The 20,459-nt window shown below is 37.3% G+C and overlaps 1 protein-coding gene across 1 annotated transcript in view; it reads right to left on the bottom strand.

Annotated features, from left to right (window-relative positions):
• Nucleotides 1–11,121: 11,121 nt before the first annotated feature.
• Nucleotides 11,122–20,459, bottom strand: part of LOC109107580 (protocadherin-7-like) — a 125,872-nt gene continuing 116,534 nt past the window's right edge. The window contains 1 exon segment of the mRNA XM_042728873.1: nt 11,122–11,559. Within this exon segment, the coding sequence (XP_042584807.1) occupies nt 11,129–11,559 (431 nt within the window). The 3' untranslated portion in view covers nt 11,122–11,128.

Raw genomic sequence — 20,459 nt, 5'->3', positions numbered from 1 at the left:
GACAGTAACTCCTACAGAAGTGTTTGTAGCTAGCTGTTAGTAAATCTGGCTCTAATATATCAGATCAACTTGCAGGACAGCATTCAGTTTGCTTTATTCTTCTTACATGCTCTTTGGTTTTCCCGGTTTTGGATGCTGACTGCCTCGATATACAGTACGAGTGCGTTTTTTAATGATTGACATAATATTGCTGATAGCACAATTTTGAGAGTCTTGCTTAACAGCAAGAGTTATCATGTGGAATGCACAGCCCACCACAGTTTCACCGCCTCAGTATGTTGTTTGTTTCTCAGTGTGTGTCTGCATGTGGCATATGTGTTGTTTGTTGTGTCTGCTGCTCGCATCTGTTTCACTATTTCCACAATCCCTTATGGGAATCAAGAGCGCTCATATATATCAAGCTTTATGGCCTCGCTGAAAGCTACCACTCAGCCAAATCCCGAGCCACTTGAATGAATTGAATCCCTATAATCGGTATCCCCTTGTGAATTTAAGGGGATTTAAACGTGTGTAGAGGGCAGTCATTCTACAGCCCTGTTTACACCCAGACCATTCATCTACTGGCAACCCATCACCACACACGCTCTTGCACTGATTCATTACTGCGTTACACGGCAATACATTTGCACGCTTTATAGGAGATGCCTTCTCAGCTGCGAGCGAGGGGACATTTTTGACCCATTTCAGAGGCCTTGTTTGAGCACTGATTATGTCACAAATGCTTATTTAACTGGAGTCAGTATTTAATTGTTGCTCTTCTTTGCGCCGGCTGCGGACGCCGCGGGGCTCGGAGAACCTACTGAATGAAGAAAGAAACCAGCTTATATCACCATTGTCTCGGTGTGATTGTTGTGTGCACAGAAATCTTGGCTGGTACAAGGGAAATAATGTGTTTTGCGTGTGGTTAGAGAGAAAGAATGGCGATGAGATGGAATGGCGTCTGCACCCGTGTGTGTTTCTGAGGAAAGGATTGTGTTTTGAACCGTGATGTATGGTTTTTTTAGGAAAGGGGGTTCCCACACACATTCCCATCTTGTGCTTCAGGAATGCTCTCAATTTTCTTATCTTCAGATTGCAGCTTTGGGCAGGAAACTGTATTCCTAATTACATCCTATTTTCCCCCACATAGACAACTCGAAGCGCTACGAGGAGAGAGGAGAGAGAGAACGAGATTTGAAATTCTAATCTTAAGATTGCCAGCAAGGTCAGGCGTGTCTATGACACTTATGTAAACTGTGTGGGCATTCAAATCATTCTCCAAACCTTGACTCTAAGACATCTTAATGTGGCCAATCTCATTTGATCCCCTGCTGCCCAAACTATGAATAAAATGGGCCCTCCCCCCCACACCAGCAAAGTGCTAACACAAGGGACCCCTCTCCAAATTGGTTAAGACGTTTCTACAAATTCCAATGTGTTGCAGCAAATGGTGTGAGTTTGAAGCTTTGGACACTGCACAACAGAATAACATAATCCTTATTTGTAGTGTGTCCAATATAGACTGTTTTTATTTCTTATTATTTCACAACTATTTCTTTGCCTAAATTTTTGAGGTGTACTATCACAAATGTCTTTTTTAACTATATAAGTCTGGTAGGCCTTAAATTTTGTTAGAATGTAAAAAATCAAGTTCCAATATATAACAGAAAACAAAGGAACAACACATAAAATAATCTAAATCGCTAAATAGTCATTTAAAATGTCACATTTTAACATAATGACAGTTGCAAAAACAAAAAATAACCTAAAACTGTAACCTGAACTGTCCCTCAGTATGTTATTTTCTGGTCAAAATATTAGTGCATCGTTATGGATACATTACTAAACTCTCTTGGTTGACCGACTTTTTTTATTAAAGAGGTGTACGTTATCATTTTTGATGCAATAAATTTTGAGAAAATGTGCTTATGACGTGTCTGCTGTCCCATGTTTTAGAAGGGGTTTCCATATGGAATGGCATTGATGTGTTTGTATGTTAATTTATTTATTTCTTTTATTTAATGTCAGTGCATTATTGTTCACATTCTTATTGACATCAACTATTTGTTGTGGCTTTTTAATTGTTGGATATCAAAGAAGTCAGGACCTCTGTGGCAGAACAGGCAAAAATTATTTTAAGCTAGTTTAATATGTGACAAATTACTTTAACATAGTATTCAGTTATATTGAATTTTATTACAACATGGATGTCATTCCATTTTTTATATATATAATATATTTATAAATATAAAAATTACAATGTTACAAAACTAAAAAAAAAAAACAGTGCACAGTCACAACACACAAACACCCGACACACACGCACACACGCACACACACACACACACACACTATATATATATATATATATATATATATTAATCCAAACTAACTAACTAACAAGTAAAAATGAAATGAGGGAGGGAGGGAGGGAAGGAAGGAAGGAAGGAAGGACATTAATTTTAGATAATGTGTTTGATTTCTGCAACATCCAGTTATAGTCATTAGAAATTATTCATGTAACACCAATGGAATGAGTAACCTTTTATTTTTAACAAATTTTAAAATGATTGCAATTTTGAAATAAATTGAAACAAAATGATCAAGAATTGTGTTTGCGTTATTTATTTTTAATGTAGGCTATTAAATTAGAAAGTAGAAGCAAAAATCAATTTTCGAGTGCAGTTATTGTTTATTTGCTCATACAGTGCGAAATAATGCACAATAGACTAAAAAACAGACTGTTCCTGTTTGTTAACATTGCTACTGGCAGCAGAGAATCTGTATGTGGGGCAGCATGTAAATGGAGAGTCTCTCTTAAACTCGCTGTCTCTCGTCTCTGCCATGACTGCTAATCTATCAGAGCAGGAATGGTGCACTTTGACCATAGTCTGAAACCCAACCCATAAGTGCTGACCTAACTTGAAGTATTTCCAGTCCTACTTGCCAGATCCAGAAGCAGACAATATGTGCCTGTTGCCTGTCCACTGTTCCCTCACATTTACAAATACCCACCACTCTCGAAATGGTTAAATTCAATACAGGGTTTTAGTTCAGTCTGTTCAAAATATAAAAGTGATTAAATGGGGATAGTGAGGGAAGGGACAGATTATATGGACGATGAGTGCTGAGCCCAGAGCTCCACCTCGATGGATCACACTGGCAGTTCTTAACAACATGACATAAAAAAGGGAAGAAAGAAATATGGCTACTGCTAGAAGAGAAAGGTTGAAATTGGCCAATATTAGTCCTGCCATCAGTTCCGAGAACTCAGACTGTCTGGAAGTGATCAAATTTAGTTCTTGACAAAAAAAAAAATCCGTTTGGATTACCATCCATAGTGCCATACTTTTTGGGCTGCACTGTTAGAAATCGTTGTAGATTTAGCAGCACACTACTGTAAAAACCTACAGTACAATACCACATTTATCCATTACAGTAAAAAAACTATAATTTATATTGCATTCAAAACATCTCTATACATAAAATTCACTGAATATTCCATCTGAATCACTACTAGTAATAAAATACAAACAGCGTTTAGTCACGCATATTACAATGTATTAATTGTATATACATACATTAGCATCACATAACCAGCTCCATATGTGTGGCTTTTATGACATAGTAAACTTGCTCAGTAGCTCACCTGATATAGCATTGCACATTGGATTTCTGGTTTTTCAGTCACTCTTTCTCTGCCACCACTAGTCGACATGTGGCTTGTGTGTAATAAATGAGTCATTGAATCATTCACTTAACTGATTCATTCAAAAACAGATTCATTTAGGAATGACACTACTGTGTCTTTCTGGGAGCAAAATAACCTTGTTTTGACTTTCACTGTCTGCAACTATTTTCATTGGCTTAGCGGAAATAATTGTCTAATTAGTAAATTAGTCTGTATTAACTTCTTGTTTATTGAACTCACATTTGCAGTCTGTTCAAGGCAAGTCGCCTTTATTTTTATAGCACTTTACAAAAGAGATAGAGAGTGAACAGATATATAACACAGATCTTAATGGTTTCAATTAAATTTAAAAGTTATTGTATGCCATTTTTTTTTTTTTTTTTTTTTTTTTTTTTTTTTTTTTTTTTTTTTGTTTTTTTTTTTTTTTTTTTTTTTTTTTTTTTTTTTTTTTTTTTTTTCAAAAAACTCAATTGTTTAATTCTTCACTTCCACAGCACTAGACATACTGATTTAATTATTTTTAACTTCATACTGAAGGAGAAAAAAATATATATATATATGCCACACAAATACCGAAAATCAATTGTACAAAGTGCTAACAGCCTTTGATTGAATTTTCCATTATATAGTATGAGAATATTAGAAAATCAATAAATCAGGTAAACATAACTCTGCACTGACAGGGTATGTGCTGTGCCCATATGTTTTGGCATTGCCTCAGTGGTTCATATAATTCTCAATCAGTGGCCTGACAAAGGCAGGGTTAAATATGACAGGGAAATTCATTTCAAAATACCAATCTTGAGCCAGAACAGCAGTGAGCGCTGATCAATGACATTATTAATTACCCTTTCTGTTTCTGAGTATCGACTCTCTCTCCTGCGCTCTATCTGGATCTCCATTTCTTTCCATCTCTCCCCCTTTACCACACCCTACATCTTATCTAGATGAAGATTGCATTATGTGCTATTGAGATGGTGGATGAACATACTTACACAGCTTGCTTTCATTCCAGATGAGGTGTCAACCCCCCCATAACCCCCCCCCCCCCCCCCCCCCCCCCCCCCATTTCGTACAGAAGTTGAATGTAGGCCTGTTGGTGCAAGCCTTCACATTTTGTGCAACTATTATGTGTTGCTTGCTTTTACTCCCAGGGAAGTCTGTATTTGGAGCATTGTATAAATCATGGACAAAAATGGTCAAAAAGGTTAGGGACAAGTTTATATTATTGAGTCCAAAAGAAGGTTAGAGAGTTTTGGGGGTGTAATAGCCGTGCTCTCATACCTCGAGGGGTCATGTTGGATTTTTGCAGCAGCTGAGAGCCACTGATCCAGGGTCAGTCCTCTGTGAATGCTCCATCCATCACACTGGCTGAGGGACTTTATGAGGCTGAGCAGGGAAACAGCAGTGAACTCTGGGGAGTTTAGGCACCCCTTCTGCAAAAGTTGAAGTCAGCAAAGTCTCTAGGGCACACAGGGTAAAATAATGCATTTTTTTAAAAACAAATCTCAAGGGTTGTGTTACCCATGTCCTTGTGTAAACTAATCACAGAGACAAAAATAATTCCTGTTATTCACAGCTTGTTCACAGTGTATACGACTGCAGTTCTACTTATAAGGCTTTTTGGGAAATGACCATATTTTTTTGCTGCTGAAAATATCTTTTCTGAATAAACCACCTCATTCTCTCTCTTTTTTTTTTTTTTTTTTTTTTTTTTTTTTTTGTAGGGACTGAATGAGTAATTTCTTGCAGTCCATTGAAACATTCATGGCATTCATAACCGAAAACACCTGGTTTTAGACCACAATATTTTATTAGTATGGTGTAAGGGCCTCTTTTTGCAGCCAATATAGCATCAATTTGTCTTGGTAATGACAAATACAAACCCTGCACAGTGGCCAGAGGGATTTTGAGCCCATTCCTCTTGCAAGAACAGTGGCCAAGTTTCTACGTGATGCTGGTGGAGGAAAACATTTCCTGATTTATTCCTTCAAAATACACTAAAATATCTCAGTAATATGAAAATCTGGTGATTGTGCAGGACCATGAAGAGGCTGAACTTCACTTCATGTTCAGCAAACCACCCGCCGGTCTTGATGTGTGTATTGGTGCATTATCATCTTGATACATGGCACCACTTTCAGGGTGCAATGTTTGAACCATTAGGCGCACAGGTCCTCCGGAATGGTTCGGTAGTCATTGGCATTTGACCCATCAAGCACAGTAGGTAATGGCATGATATTGCAGCCCAACCCATCACTGATCCATCCCTGTGCTTCACTTTGGGCATGCAACAGTCCAAGTGGTAATCCTGTTTGGGGCTTCTCCAGCATCGTAACTCCCATGGATGTGGGAAAAACAGTGAAGGTGGACTCATCCGAGAAAAAATACATGCGTCACATGATTTTCACTGCTGGCACCATTAAAAACCAACATCTGGCATTGGCATGAGTGAAAATAATGCTTAGCTATAGCAGCCCAGCCATGAATACTGACCCCGTGGAACTCTCAAGGAACAGTTTTGGTGGAAACGGTAGAGTCAAAATGCGTATTTAGTTCTATAGTCAGTTGGGCAGTGTCACGGATCAGCCAGGCTGGACAAATTTCTACCCAAAAGTGAGCTAAGATTGACAAAATCTCAAAAAAAAAAAAAAAAAAAAAAAAACTCATTTCAGGGGACTTCCTCATTTGTAAAACTAAAAAAGTAAACAAAGATTTTTAATTATTATTATTATTATTATTATTATGATTATTATTATTATTGTTGTTGTTGTTGTTGTAAAAATGCAGAAAGTTTCCTGTAAGGGGTAGGTTTAGGTGTAGGGTTGGTGTTTGGGCGATAGAAAATACAGTTTGTACAGTATGAAAGCCATTACGTCTATGGAATGCCCCCATTTAGATAGCTAAGTAAATGTGTTACTGCGAGTGAACAACTCATTTGAATACATCTCTGGAATAATACACAAGCGCAATTACACTCAAAATCATTGCGACATTTAGTTTCATCTTGATTTTTGTTGTTCCGCATTTGGCCCACTATATTAGTTATTCCATGTAAGTACATAATAATCTAAACAAAGCAGTTTTAAAATCTCTGGGCACACTGTTTAAAACTCATTTGATTTGAACATTGAAAAAATCACAGCACAGAGAAATGTTTTATTAAACATTTTTTTTTTTTTTTTACATTAACTACATTGTAGTGTGATTACATAAAACTTTAGATGAAACAAGTGTGGTACTGATTTGTACTGTTATACTATACATATTTTACTGGATCTTTTGGATGAGTCAGAAGCACTGATTATCAGTGTGAACTGTGGCTTTGAGTCTTGTTCTATATCAGAGTCTAGACACTGTTTTAATGTACTGAGTCTGATTCTGTTTTAGGAATTCATTAAAACTAAACTGTGCTATGATTATCTCTGATTGATGATTGACACTCAATGAAAGTTTTAACAGCATTGGGGAAATGGAAAATACTATCTGCTCTCTAATAATTTCTAAACTCTACTGGATGCTGTCAAGCTAAGAAGCCTGTGTTTGACATCACAACATAGCAAAGGAAAAGGCTTCATTTATACAGTAGGTGTGTTGCTGCCAGCCTCTGCTGGCTACGTAAGTGTGCTCTATGACTTGCGATTCATGTAAAATGAATTACTGGGTGGCCAGCAGAAAAAACAAAAAAAAACAAAAAAACTATACAAACAAACAAAAACAAGTGCATTTATTTATTCATTTGATTGCTTGTTTGTTGCAATCATACATTAAGTATTCACTGTATATCAGTTTGGCAAATTAAATAATTACCCTTTGTGTAATATCCTAAAGAGATTTAAAAAACAAACCCAGCCACTGTTGTATCATGTTATATTTTTAATTTCTGCAGAGACAAAAATGACAAGCAATTTATTTACAGAAATACCTGTACAAAAGCAAAAATTATGTAAAAATAGATCATAAATAGAGGTGGGCTTGCGCTCAGTACATTTGCCATGTTCAGCTAAGCTGCGTGCATAGTGACTCCTAATAAAACAATGATTAAAATCAATCCTCAATTCTACATCAACATCCAAGTCAAAGGACAAATAGAGTATGATTAAAATTACAATTTTTTTTTTTTCATAACCTGTGATGCGTCCTATGACCTAAGTGCTACAACCTAAGTCTTATATCTTCTAAGTTGAAAGCTTAAGGAACACACACCTCAGAGTGCAAACGACGATTAAACAAAAATGATTTCTGCACGTCAATGACAATGTCAGATGTCCTTTAACAATTAAGTTGCAGACGTTTTCTCCAGGCATGTATGGTAGATGTAGGGTGTCGATCTCCTCATTTTTTTTTCTTTTTAGATATAGTAACTGCCATATACTCCTACTGTATCTAATCAGCTGATATATATATATATATATATATATATATATATATATATATATATATATATATATATATATATATATATATATATACTCTATAGTCCTCTGAGGTGTGTGTCCCATTCACAAACAGCTTTGTGTTTCTTCTGCCTTCTCATATTATGGAAACGGCAGAATGTCTCAAAGTGTGCTAGCTTCATCCCTAAAGAACACTGCGTTTTCTCTTTTTTGCTGATCCGCCATCACAGCATCATATCGTTACTGATCCTTTCTGAACTGTCGCTTTCTTGAGTAAAGTTATCCTTGCAGTTTGGACGTGTGACCATGCTAACTTTGAAATGGATGGATATACCAGGGTATCACCTATGACATGTACAGTTGGTACTCATCAATATACTTGACAAAGTTCGACTGAGCTTACTTAAAGAAGCCACAAGATAAAAGCTTTTGCTAATTGAAAGTCTATCATAATAAAATTGCCAGAACTGTAGTTTTAGCATAAAGTACTCTTCCTCCACTTTTAGAAAGCATCTCAGTACAATTGGTTTTATACTGGTTAAAACCAACGAGTCATACCAATAAAGGTATAAAAAGGCACAGTTGCATATCTTGCATTCACTCTGTAGTTGTGTTTGGAGTTTTTTTTTTTTTTTTTTTTTTTTTTTTTTTTTTTTTTACTTTTCTTTTTTACAGAAGCACTACATATACAAAGTGGCACTGGGAAGGAAAGGGGAAGATATGACTGATGAGATCTGAAGAGGGCATCATTATGAGCGTATAGTTGGAAAAACAAATAGAACGCAGAGTTGTGAGGTACGTGAGACTCCTTCGAATTGTTTTGGAATCAAGTTTCACAACTCATTTTCTACATAATGAAAAGTATTTTTTTTTTATGAAAAGAATATAAACATTACAGAACCATTGGATAAAAGTACATTTGCTAAAAAACAATTTTATGAATAAATCAGATGAGCAACGGATGATATGACGGTAAATAAATCGGTGAATCACGAATGTGTATGATTCATCTCATCCTCGTCAAATCAATATACATAGTCATACTACAATGTCTAGTGTCTGTTCGTAACAAACGCAAGCAGTGGACTTCCATGTTCACAGGGTATGATATTTGTACACTTTTTTTTTTTCTTCTTCATAGTAAGTGTAGATTCCCTTTAAACGTGCAATTAAAATTACATATCTATGTATACAGTTTGTAAGCATCAGAGCACTTCTTTTAAACACGAGTAGTACATACAGACTACAGATCTGGAAGCTGCAAAAAAGGCAGTCCGTTCAAACTCAAGGAACCATTAACATACAAAACAAAAACAAAAATCAATTGCATCTGAATAATTTACCTCCATTTTAAAAGCACGGATGCCACGGTATACTCCTCCTCTTGCAATTGGTTTGGGATAGGCCCATGATGCGTGTATAAGTGCGCATGTGGTTTCCCCACATTGCACTGGAACATGTGTGAAGGTAATTAAAGCAACATGTGACCTAAAAAGGAGCTTTCCTGTCCCAGTTCTTTGAGACATCATGTCATGTTGTTCCCGATACTTTGGTTATACAGCGGCATCATCTGTCGCATTGCAATCGCTCCTATCGTGTCTGTAGTAGCCGAACTTTGAATGTGATTGTACAAGTAGTCGGTTCACTCTGACTGCTACATGAGGGACACAAGTTCTCATCCTTGATTACTCTTCTGAAGTGTGTGAGATTGAGAGTGAATCTGTTGAATGAGTTTATTGCTCTATTTAACATTCATACTAGGAATGTTACACAGGGCCAGCCCAAGCTCTTCAGCAGGGCAATATTATTAAACTAATTCACCCCAGCAGCATATCCAAATAGTGTTTGTGTGGCTTTATAATTATATAAGAGAGATAATTATAATGCGTATGTACAATGTGCGGATCAATTGTGTGTGTTTGCAAGTGTGTGTGCCAGGAGGCCATCTTGAGACCGCAAAAACTTCAGCATAGTTTCACACATCTAGAGAGGGATGAACCACAATTACACAAACCCATGGCATTCAGGCAAACAACTGACAAGCTCTGCAATGTAAAGAACCTCCCTCTACTTCTAGAGGTGCATGTGAGCAGGATGAAAACGGGTCGCTCGTGATTTCAATGCGTGTGACCAGAGTATGTTTACAGATTATATATATATTTATATATATATATATATATATATATGTACAATACTTCACCCACACGACAAAAAAACGTGCATTAGTGGATCTGTGTATGCTTGTGTTCCTTCACATGTACATAAAGTTAATAGGCACACAGGGTAACTTGCTTCTCGCGCTGTAAGTTTGTCAGTGCGTACGCCGTTCACTTGCGCCATTTGAGTATCTACAAACCCTTGTGAAAGGCTAAAGTCAATGACGACGTACGAAGCGCTCTGACATCATGTAGTTATGCCATCACCGATCGTCGTACGATGATTGTCGTCCATCATTAGCCTGTCTTTTTTTTTTTTTCTTCTTCTTCTTTGTTAATGGGATTGGTTGTCCGGACAGTTCAGTACTTCGACTGATTGCATATGGACATAATACATCCACATAAAAACACCCCCCACCACCAAAAAAAAAAAAAACGGATTAAAAGACAGAACCAGTCTCATCGATTCACGATTCGGTTATAAAAACAAAGACAAAAAGGTATAGTCCAGGTCCATCTCAAGGGGCACACACACTCTTAAGGGGCTAGATGATGCATGCATGTTTAGAAGGAGGTCTACAGAAACCCAGGCAGCACTTTGGGGAAGTCTACGGGGCCCGATACTCTAGTAGCAAAGTAGCAATGATCCACCAGCATTCCCTTCTCTCCACCTCGGCCACTTCCCCCTCCTCCTTCTCATCCTTCTCACACACATTTACAACATGTAATACTCCACAGTTTTTACTCAGACGACTATTTAAGTTTTAAAGTAGCACCGCACTAGTTGTGCGAGCAGTTCGAGGAAAAATCCATGTTGCATTTTGATTTAGGGTTTGGTTTGCTAACAGCATCTCTGACCATGCTGAGTCACTGTCATCGTCCCTTCGCAGTTCGCTGTGTGTCGATTACAGGTAAACTTCCCGCCTGGTGAGAGTTCCGCATTGTGTCGGCTTGTATTCACCTGTGGGCGCTAGCGGAATCTCCTCGACGGGGCGAGAGATGTTTCCTCGCTGGCGGGAAAATCCAGCTGAACTAAAGGCGTCGTAGGATGAGGAGGAGGAGGCCATCTTCTTGTTAAGGAGATTACGGTTACGGTCGCCCAGCAGGTGCGAGGGGTCCCCGTTGGCAACAGCTAGCGTCTCTGCCTGGCTGCCGGGCTGTTCGGCAACACTGCCCCCGGGGGAGGTCATGAAGGTGGAGAGTTTGGGAGGGGTGGCCTTTGGCCTACGTTCAGGCGAGGTGCGCACAGGCATCCAGCAGGCATCCGAGTGGCCATATTCGTCACACTCCCGCGTGCATTTACCCGTCATAGCTACGTCAGGCAGGGGCCGAGTGTCTGGGGGAAACAGAGAGAAGGAGACAGAAAGCGGGTGGAACATTAAATGACATTGTTTGGCTGTAAACAACTGGAGAAACTAAAGAAAACACTGAAATATTGGCACAAAAAAATTTAAATAATAATAATAATAATAATAATTGTGGTATGTGTCTCATGAAATTTCTTTAGAATTGTAAGTGTTCAACAAATGTTTTTGATCAGCTTTGTGCATTTATTTTTTTTATTTTTTAATCACTGTAACTTCATGGTCAACACATACCACAGCACACAAAAATGGAAAAGTACATACACAAAACAACAACACTTAAAGCTAAAAACAACAAATTAAACAAAATAAGAAATAATGTGAGCTCAAAAAAGAAGACCATGCTTTGAAATAGTGGGGCAATTCTACTGTTCCATGACTTCTGACTTCTAAACTAATTGCCTGAATCCATCTCTAATGGAGTGTGTGTGCAGTTGATGTGCCTTTATGCGAGCCTTGTGTATGCGTCATGTTTTTTATGTTTCAACAACAGGCTGACTCTACAAAAAGCTATCAAATTTTAGCAAAGTTGTACGGGAAAAGAAGTCAATGTGTCTTTCTAGTTTTAATCCCCTCCTTTGCCTGAGGGAAACACCGTACAGTGTACTTACGGAGCGACATTTGGAGGATTTGCTGCGAAGTGGCATGCTATGGGTTACATCTTAACACATGTATGGTAAGTTAAAAGGATTATACAAGCATTTTCTAAAGGCTCTAACTGTTACGCATCTGAATGATTAATATTTTCCAGGCTGGGGAGAAGAGATTTTAGATTCAAAGCCCACAAAGCACGGAGTATCCTTAACATATCATATCTCTTCTATTCAGACTGTCTTCTAAACGATAGAATTCTGTTTACACTTTTAAACACTTGACAAGCAAACAGATAACATTCAGATGCGCCAAAAAGTCTATGCCCACAAAAAAACTGAATATGAAGTTCACTAAGCTGAAAGTGGGAACCAAAACATAAATGCCCGAAACACCCCAAGCTTTGATGCCAAAGCCACCAATAGTTCTGCAGTGTTAGAGAGGCGGGGTAATGACCCAATGTGATGCTATATGGCACACAAGCAAGAGCGGTGTGCGTGCACATCTAAAAAAAGAAAAAAAAACAAAAGCATGCTGCCTTTTTGGTGAAGAGCAAAAATTTGGGTGAAACCATGGCTTACTTTTAATTGTTCCTTTAGCTCCTGACAAAGAAAAGAGAATAGGGTTAGAATCACTGTTTCGGTTGCTTTTCACGTGTGCAATTGCTATGTAAGATTAATCAAATTAGTGAAAGGTCTCAGAAAAAAAAAAAAAAAAAAAAAAAAAAAAGTAAAATCACTGAAATGAAAGAAAAAAAAAATTAAAAAAAAAAAAAAAAAAAAAAAAAATAAAAAATAAATTTACTATTATTATATGAAAAAAAAAACTGTTTGCAAAAATGCCTTCTATGTGGAAAAAACAAAAAAAAAAAAAAAAAAAAAAAAAAATGAGTGTGCGAAAAAAAAAAAAACAAAAATAAAAAAAAAAAAAAAAAAAACGCTCCAAAAAAAAAAACACTTCTTTGTGTGCAAGCTTTTCAATTGCCAGAAATCATGCTGCAAAAAGGGAAAGAAGCTATGAAATTGCGTGCTTCAGTACACCATTACAACAGGCTGCGCATTTAAACCACTCAGGGGGACGGTCTCAAAACAATTCATTTAGTGTGGAGGGGAGGGGAAAAAACCAATTCGCATCATTGTCCAAAAAACAAAAGCCAATAACAAAAAAAAAAGAAGAAAAAGAAATGAAAGAAATAAATGAAGTCTTTTTTTTCTAATGAAGAGCAAGGCAGAGTATTCGCATGAGAGATCGGTTATTTTTAGTGGCGGTATCTGCGGTGTGGTTGCATTGTGGGCAATCCCCCAATAGTTGGTCCGATGAGACACAGACCACAGAACTAGCTTAGTGCATTGGCGTTCCTGCAGCGCTTTTAAGAGACCGTAAGGCTGGCATTGCTGCCAGGTCAGACGGTTCTCTCAGGACTGTTCGGGAGACTACGTCGCCCCAAAGCTCTGTCATGCACCATTGAACACTCAGTCAGCGACGTACCTCATAGCATCATAACAAAGATGAGTGTGTAGTCGAGATCTGCAGGACTTCGATATGCCAGTGCAATGTAATGCTTCAGACAAGGATTACAAAGGGCTGGATCAAAGCTTCTATGACACGTTAAGTGTTCGGAGCTCCTAAGAACTTGTAACAGGTGTGATCACATCAGATGCAGGAAAACGTCAAGGTGTGATCAGTACGGTCCAACCTGTAAAAACCTGCGTTAAGTCTCTGTAAGGAACTGGCAGGGGAAAGAAAGGATGATGTGTTTCTTCAAACTTTTTTGTTTAAGTCAGGAACCAAAAAAAATGGGAAATTCGAATAAGAAAGAAAGAAAGATAAGAAAGCAAGGAAAAAAGAAAAGAGAAGAAAGAAAAAGAAAGGAAAAGCGAAAAGTGAAGATAAGAAAAGACAAGAAAAAAGGGAAGAACGAAAAGAAAAGAAGAACAGTCAGAAAAGAAGAAAAGAAATTCGAAAGAATAGAAAAGAAAGTAAAAAAAGATATAAAGAAGAGAAAAGTAAAAGGGAAAAGAAGGAAAGATGATGTCAAGAAAGAAAAGGGAAGGAAAAGACCAGCGAATGGGGATTGAAAGAAATGATAAGGAAAAAAGAAAGAAAACAAAGAAAGAAAAAGAAAAAAGAAATGACAGTTAATGAGTTCCAAGGGAGGGCTTTAAGAACTGTAAACAGGTGAAAGATTCACATACACGACTGTCAGGAAAAAACGCCAGAAAAGTTGTGTGGATCCGACGCTATCTCTTAAAACGCTAAAAGAATAAGGAAGATCTGTAAAGGAAAGATGGCCCAGGGGAAAAAGAAGGAAAGCTGATGGGTTTTCAAAACTTTTGTAGTTCTTGTTCAGGAAACAAAAAAAAAAAGGGGAAATTAAAAAGAACGCAAAGAAAGAAAGAAAAGGAAAGAAAGATAAGAAATTAAAAGAAAAGGAAAAGAAAAAGAGAAAAGATAAAAGAAAGGAAGAAAGAAAGAAAAGAAAGAAAAGAGAAAGAAAGAGAACGAAAAGAGAAAGAAAGAAAATCATCTAGACTTTGGGAACTAGATCAACTTGATTCTTTGGCTTAAAGAATCACCCACTTTTAAGACGGTATATGGAAAAAGTCATGTCCAGAATAGTCTTCAAAATGTCACCTTTTTGTGTCCCTCTCTGTTTTCATACATGTTTAAAAAAACAACACTGAGGTAGTTCGATTTTGGGGAGTAAATTTTCATGAAGGAGACTGAAGGTTTAAAGTAGCTTGAGTTATGACAAAAGTCATTCAGCTTTATGACAAAATCATTCGACTTCCGTGAAATGGATCAGTTGATTCATTAAAGAGTTTTGCTCAAAGGAACAAACAGATATGCTTTTTCTCTCATGACATGCCAAGGAAGAACTAGACCAGCATTTCAGTGAATGGAAAAGCTATCTTTCCAGCGCTTAACTTTATTAACGAAAAAGATTAGCCGGAATATTCTTAAAAATTCAACTGCGTTGTTCCTGAAAGAAAAGTGGGGGGAAAAGTCATACTGGTTTTGGAATGATAACATAATGTTCATTTTCTTATGGAGTATAACTGTCCCTTCAAACTAAAGTGATTTCAATATCTAGCATTTTCCATCAGCCTAGTATTCTGTGCACATAGAGCTGCAAAGTCCAGCCAATTTTGATTGTTAGTGTGCAGTTGATGAAACATTTGATGTCGATGATCAGTCTTTCACACCACTAGCACATCTCCACAGCTTCACAACTCTTCACAATTCCTGGCTCTCATGCCACTAGGCCCCCTCAAGGCCATACCTTGGCTTTTCATCATGTCGTTCTTACTGTGCTCGTCTTCAGCTATTGTTTCCACAATGAAAAACATACAAACAAAGAAGCAAGCATGAGATGAGTAGCCGTGGTACGTCATTAGTGTCCTTGCACCAAAAAAAAAAAAAACCACTGCCCCTACGCCTGTTACTGGAGGCTACGCTTCTTGTTTTAACTATTATGTCATAACTCTATAACTTCGACATTAAATTAATACACATACATTCACAAAACCTGACACACTGAAAGCCACACAATGAAAAAAAAAATGTGTTTATGGTTTAGTCTGAGCATTGAAAGATACTTTTGGAAAGTCTGCATTGCCAGAAGATGGATGGTTTTTTATACATTAGATCATTTTGTCTCTTATCCATTCTGCTTGGTGCTGAAAGCATTCAAGCGTGAAACTGATAAGTTCTGGCATAGTAAGTATAGTTTCGCGTTCAATGTTCTTTTTCTTCCCTATTAAGTTTGTCTCTATCTCAGCTTACACCATCTCTTTTTTTTTTCTACTACTTAACTGGATTGTTGTCTTTTGCTAGTTGTGCAACTATTTTAGGTTCTCCTTCTAAGAAACAGTTTGTCCCCAATAATCTCATTGCAAAATGGAACAGAACATTGCCTGATTTTAGGCTGCTAGTTAATGTAATAGAACAGCATTAATTGTGATTTTGCACAATCTCTGTCTCTTTCCCAAGCTCATTATAGATGTTAAGATGGAGGACAAGTTAAGATGTTCACTCAACGACGCACTCTGAAGCAGGAATAATTCAGCGCATTTAGATGGGGGCAGACACAGGTCCAACATGCATTGAGATGAATTCAATCATTCCTAGAATAGCTTTAGCCTCCAACTTGTTTATTTAAAGATACATATTACAGTAGTGAATAAGTCTGAAATCCACTCTCCAATTTATCTCTCTCTCTCTCTCTCTCTCTCTCTCTCTCTTTCTCTTTTTATTTGTATATTTCTCTAACTATTGTATATTCCTTATATATAAGTTCACCTTATACATATATACTACTATATGTATATATATTGTATATATGTATGTATGTATATATAGGTGAACAAATGAAAATAAATATACTAAATATATTGAAATACGTTTATTTCATGCTTAAGTATACCCCAAATACCATTTGCATACTTGTTTTTTTGTGTGACCTTTATAAAGCTCGGACCAGGTATACTTAAAGTCTGCTACATAGGAACAAATTTTGTACTAAATGCACTCTAATTGTGCAGGAATAGTGCTGAATTCCAAAATAAAGATATACTGAAAGTATATTTGCGATGAGCTAAACGTAGAAACTATTGCAAGCATACTTCAGGTAAACTTTAAGTATCTTGCATTTAAAGATTGATATATTCAAAGATCATACAATCCTCCATCAATAGTACTTAAAAAAACTTAAAAATAAAAACAATATTATCAGCAACGTCTTGAGCGAGGATATGTCAGCACACTAAATATGGTAATAGATAGTGTGATAAGACCATATACAACTGGAGTGGAGCTTATGAATTTTTAAATATATTACTTTTTTACTAGGCTAACAATAGCAAAACTAAATGTCTATGGGCCTGACAAAGGCAAAAAGTAAAGTTTCTTCCTTTTCATATTCTCCCTAAAAACCCATGGCTTTAAATGTGACATCAAGCCACTTTTAAAACTCTGATTTTGAGCCTGAAAAGCCAAGCTTTGGAGACGGCAAACAAAGGGGGCCATACTCGGGCCTATAGCCCAGGGCAGAGCGAATGTCGCAGGGCTGCAGAAAAGCCGGAAACGCATGCGGCTCTGTGCACGCTAACTGTCACTCCGTATAGTGGATTTTCTGCCGACGGGGGCTCGGAAAGTAAGTATATGCCTGCCATTTCCACAAGCCAGTCCTTTGAATAACTCAAAAGAAACAGCCACTCTTCTCCAACGGAGGGGTTTGAAAACGAGAGATCAGGGGAACAGCGGGAGGGGGGGGAAACGGAAGATATGGCTCTCAGAGCCTATTCCTGTGAGTTAATTACGTGTGGACAAAAGTGGATTCCCGTGGCGCAGTCGGAGCTCTGCTGTTGTGAGGGCTGGTGGCAGGGTTTGGAAAGCTGTAAGTGGGCCAGAGGGCTCACAGCTAATTGACAGGGAATGAGGATTTTCGTAATCTAGTGTGTTTGGGTGCTGTGTGTATTTTGTACCTGCTGTTTAAGGCTTAATGCCTAGCTTTTCTAGCATGTGTGAACGTTCTTGCGTGTGAACGCATTAGTCGTCCTTTCTATATTTTAGCGCTCTGCGTGTGCATGTGTTTGTTTCATCTTTTGCAAGTTAAGCCTCGTCCCTCAGAGGCCCGCTGAACTACAGGCTGCTCTTTTGCTCTCTCTGTTTTTTTTCTGGATAGAAAGCCTGCCAAAACATAACTGCCAGCCAGAATGCTTGACCCTTCTGTCCAGTCGCTCTGTGGTGTGTCTGTGAGAGAGACACAGTCTAAGAATCTCATCGGAATCCACAAGATTTATATGGACAGATATATAGCATTTACAGAATAGCATTTGCCACATGTGTTTCACAAACACACAATAACATGTGCCTCGACAAAACCGCAGGAAGTGGTCAATGTCAAGTAATGCTGTCTGTTCACACTGGAAGAGAAATACAGCATGAAATGACAAAATCACAGTCAAACCAAGAACATATTTTAAAGGGATAGTTCACCCCAAAATAATTTATTTTTTGTCATACATTTACTTCCCCTCATGTAAAATCTACCAAACCCCAAGATGGTATTAGTTACTAACCACTGTGAAAATTATAAAATTTTGGTGTGTTAAACAAAGACAATTCAACTACAAGGAACAACCCTTTTCATATCAATAACCCTGCCATTTCACATTTCCTCAGGTTTTTTTTTGTCAGCTTTTCAAATCTGACAGCTCCTCAGCTTCCGTAGCCTTATGGGGTAGCGAAGTGTCCACTTGTTTCACACATCACAATCTCAGCAGATGCTGTACATCATATTGGTATTGTTCCCCTACTGTTATCATGACCATCCTGCTGACATATTGCTTTTTGGATACAGTGTAGTAGTGAATTACCACATTGAGACACGAGCTCTCCATTTCTTTGCAACAACAGGAATGTGTTGTCCCTCCTGAATGTCCCTGTCTGTTTCTCCTGCATCCAAAATCAGCCTCTACTCAGCATCACACTCTTTCTCTTAGCGAGATTACAAACCCCTCTTTAACACATTATCTTTGTCTTTGTCCACAGACGCTTCACGAGTTTTATATTTTCCATTAGGAGGCATCCTGCACAAAAGATGGTTGTTCTTTCACCAACACCACTGAAACGGCTGGAATATTGAGGGAAAAGAAAAACGAAGGAGACTGTTCGTTTCTTTCCAGTTAGTGTTGTCATTTGATTCAATAATCCTGGACTGTCCTTGTAGACGTCATTAGGCTGCTGATCTAATGTTCTCTCTGTCACTCTCTTTATTTATTCGCACATTGTGGGACACCTAGACTCAAGCTATCACATCTGTTATCCAACTTCACTTTTATACACATAGTGCCCCCCCCACCCACCCAAAAAAAAAAAAAAAAGTTTTCTTTTTGAGGCCATATGACCTACGGTATAGTAACGCCATACTGTACTTGCTGATGGGCAAACAGAATCATTTTGGCTATCAAAAGTAACTTTTTAGCGCTTTCCCTTGGAAATTCCCGGCAAACTGACAGCATAACGCCCTCTAATAGCATTAGATGAGGTAACGCAGCAGTCAGCTCACGAGTGCTTTAGCTGAGCTAACGTGATGGGCAATGGAGCCGGTAGAGCTTTCAGGAGGACGGAGACGCTGTTGACCTGGTTTGCTTCAGTAACCTCAGCGTTGCACTGCATATGCTTTCAGCAGTGCTGCATCAGTGAGCCAGGACAACAGAGTGTACAGTAACACAACAGCAGGAGAAGAACCATGTCAGACATGGTGCAATGAGGTGCGGTGGAGTGATGTGTGTATTTATTTTCCTCTCTTGCACTCCTGTCTTTCATCTCTACAATCAGACTTGGCCCACACCCTACAGGTCGCCTCCAAATAATTATCTTCCATTCACATATGAAAGAAAAAGAGATCCCTTTAATATATCAAATGTTTTCCCCCAGACAGTAATGAGATTAATACAGGGAAAATAAGAGTGGTTTATGAACCTTGCTTCCCAATTTTTCTCTTAGTAAGCCTAATAACCTCACATGTCTTCTAACGCCCCCCCCCCCCCAAATGTTTGCTTCTAGTTTCAGAAGAGACCAACAGCCTAGAAGTTATTATAAATTATTATAAACGATCAACTCATATTTCAGTATAATCTAAAAAATATATTATTCAAATTCTTCTAAAATAATCAAAGTATCTGAGCTACTGTATAGTAATTAAAAGCTCTACACGCTTACAGTTTTTGCATGTCATTTTGTGTCAATAACATTATTATTTATTATTATTATTATTATTATAAACAATAGAATATAATGATTTAAATAAACTGAATTAAATCAAAGTAAATACACAAATACATAATTAAATATATACATAAATACATAAATAAAATATATTTCCAATCTCACAATGTGTATTACCATCTCACTTTTGAAATTGTTTTTGAATTAATCTCAAAATTGTGATTTTATTGCCAATGATTGATACTTTAACTCCAAATTTATATCTCACAATGTAACTTTATTTCTATTTTTTCTCACTTATTTATTTTATATTATTATTATTATTATTATTATTATTATTATTATTATTATTATTATGTAATTTTATTTCATTATTATTGAGCAGACAACAACAACTACTACTAGTATATATGATGATAATAATAATAATAATAATAATAATAATAATAATAATAATAATAAATTATTTAAAAAAAGGAATTAAATTGTAAATGCCAGGCTTCGTTTGGGTTATGTGTATGCTCATAATTGGTGGAAACTGTTAATA

The sequence above is a fragment of the Cyprinus carpio genome, chromosome B7 (genome assembly GCF_018340385.1).
Source record: "Cyprinus carpio isolate SPL01 chromosome B7, ASM1834038v1, whole genome shotgun sequence".
NCBI lineage: Eukaryota > Metazoa > Chordata > Actinopteri > Cypriniformes > Cyprinidae > Cyprinus > Cyprinus carpio.
This window is presented reverse-complemented; position numbering and strand designations above follow the sequence as displayed.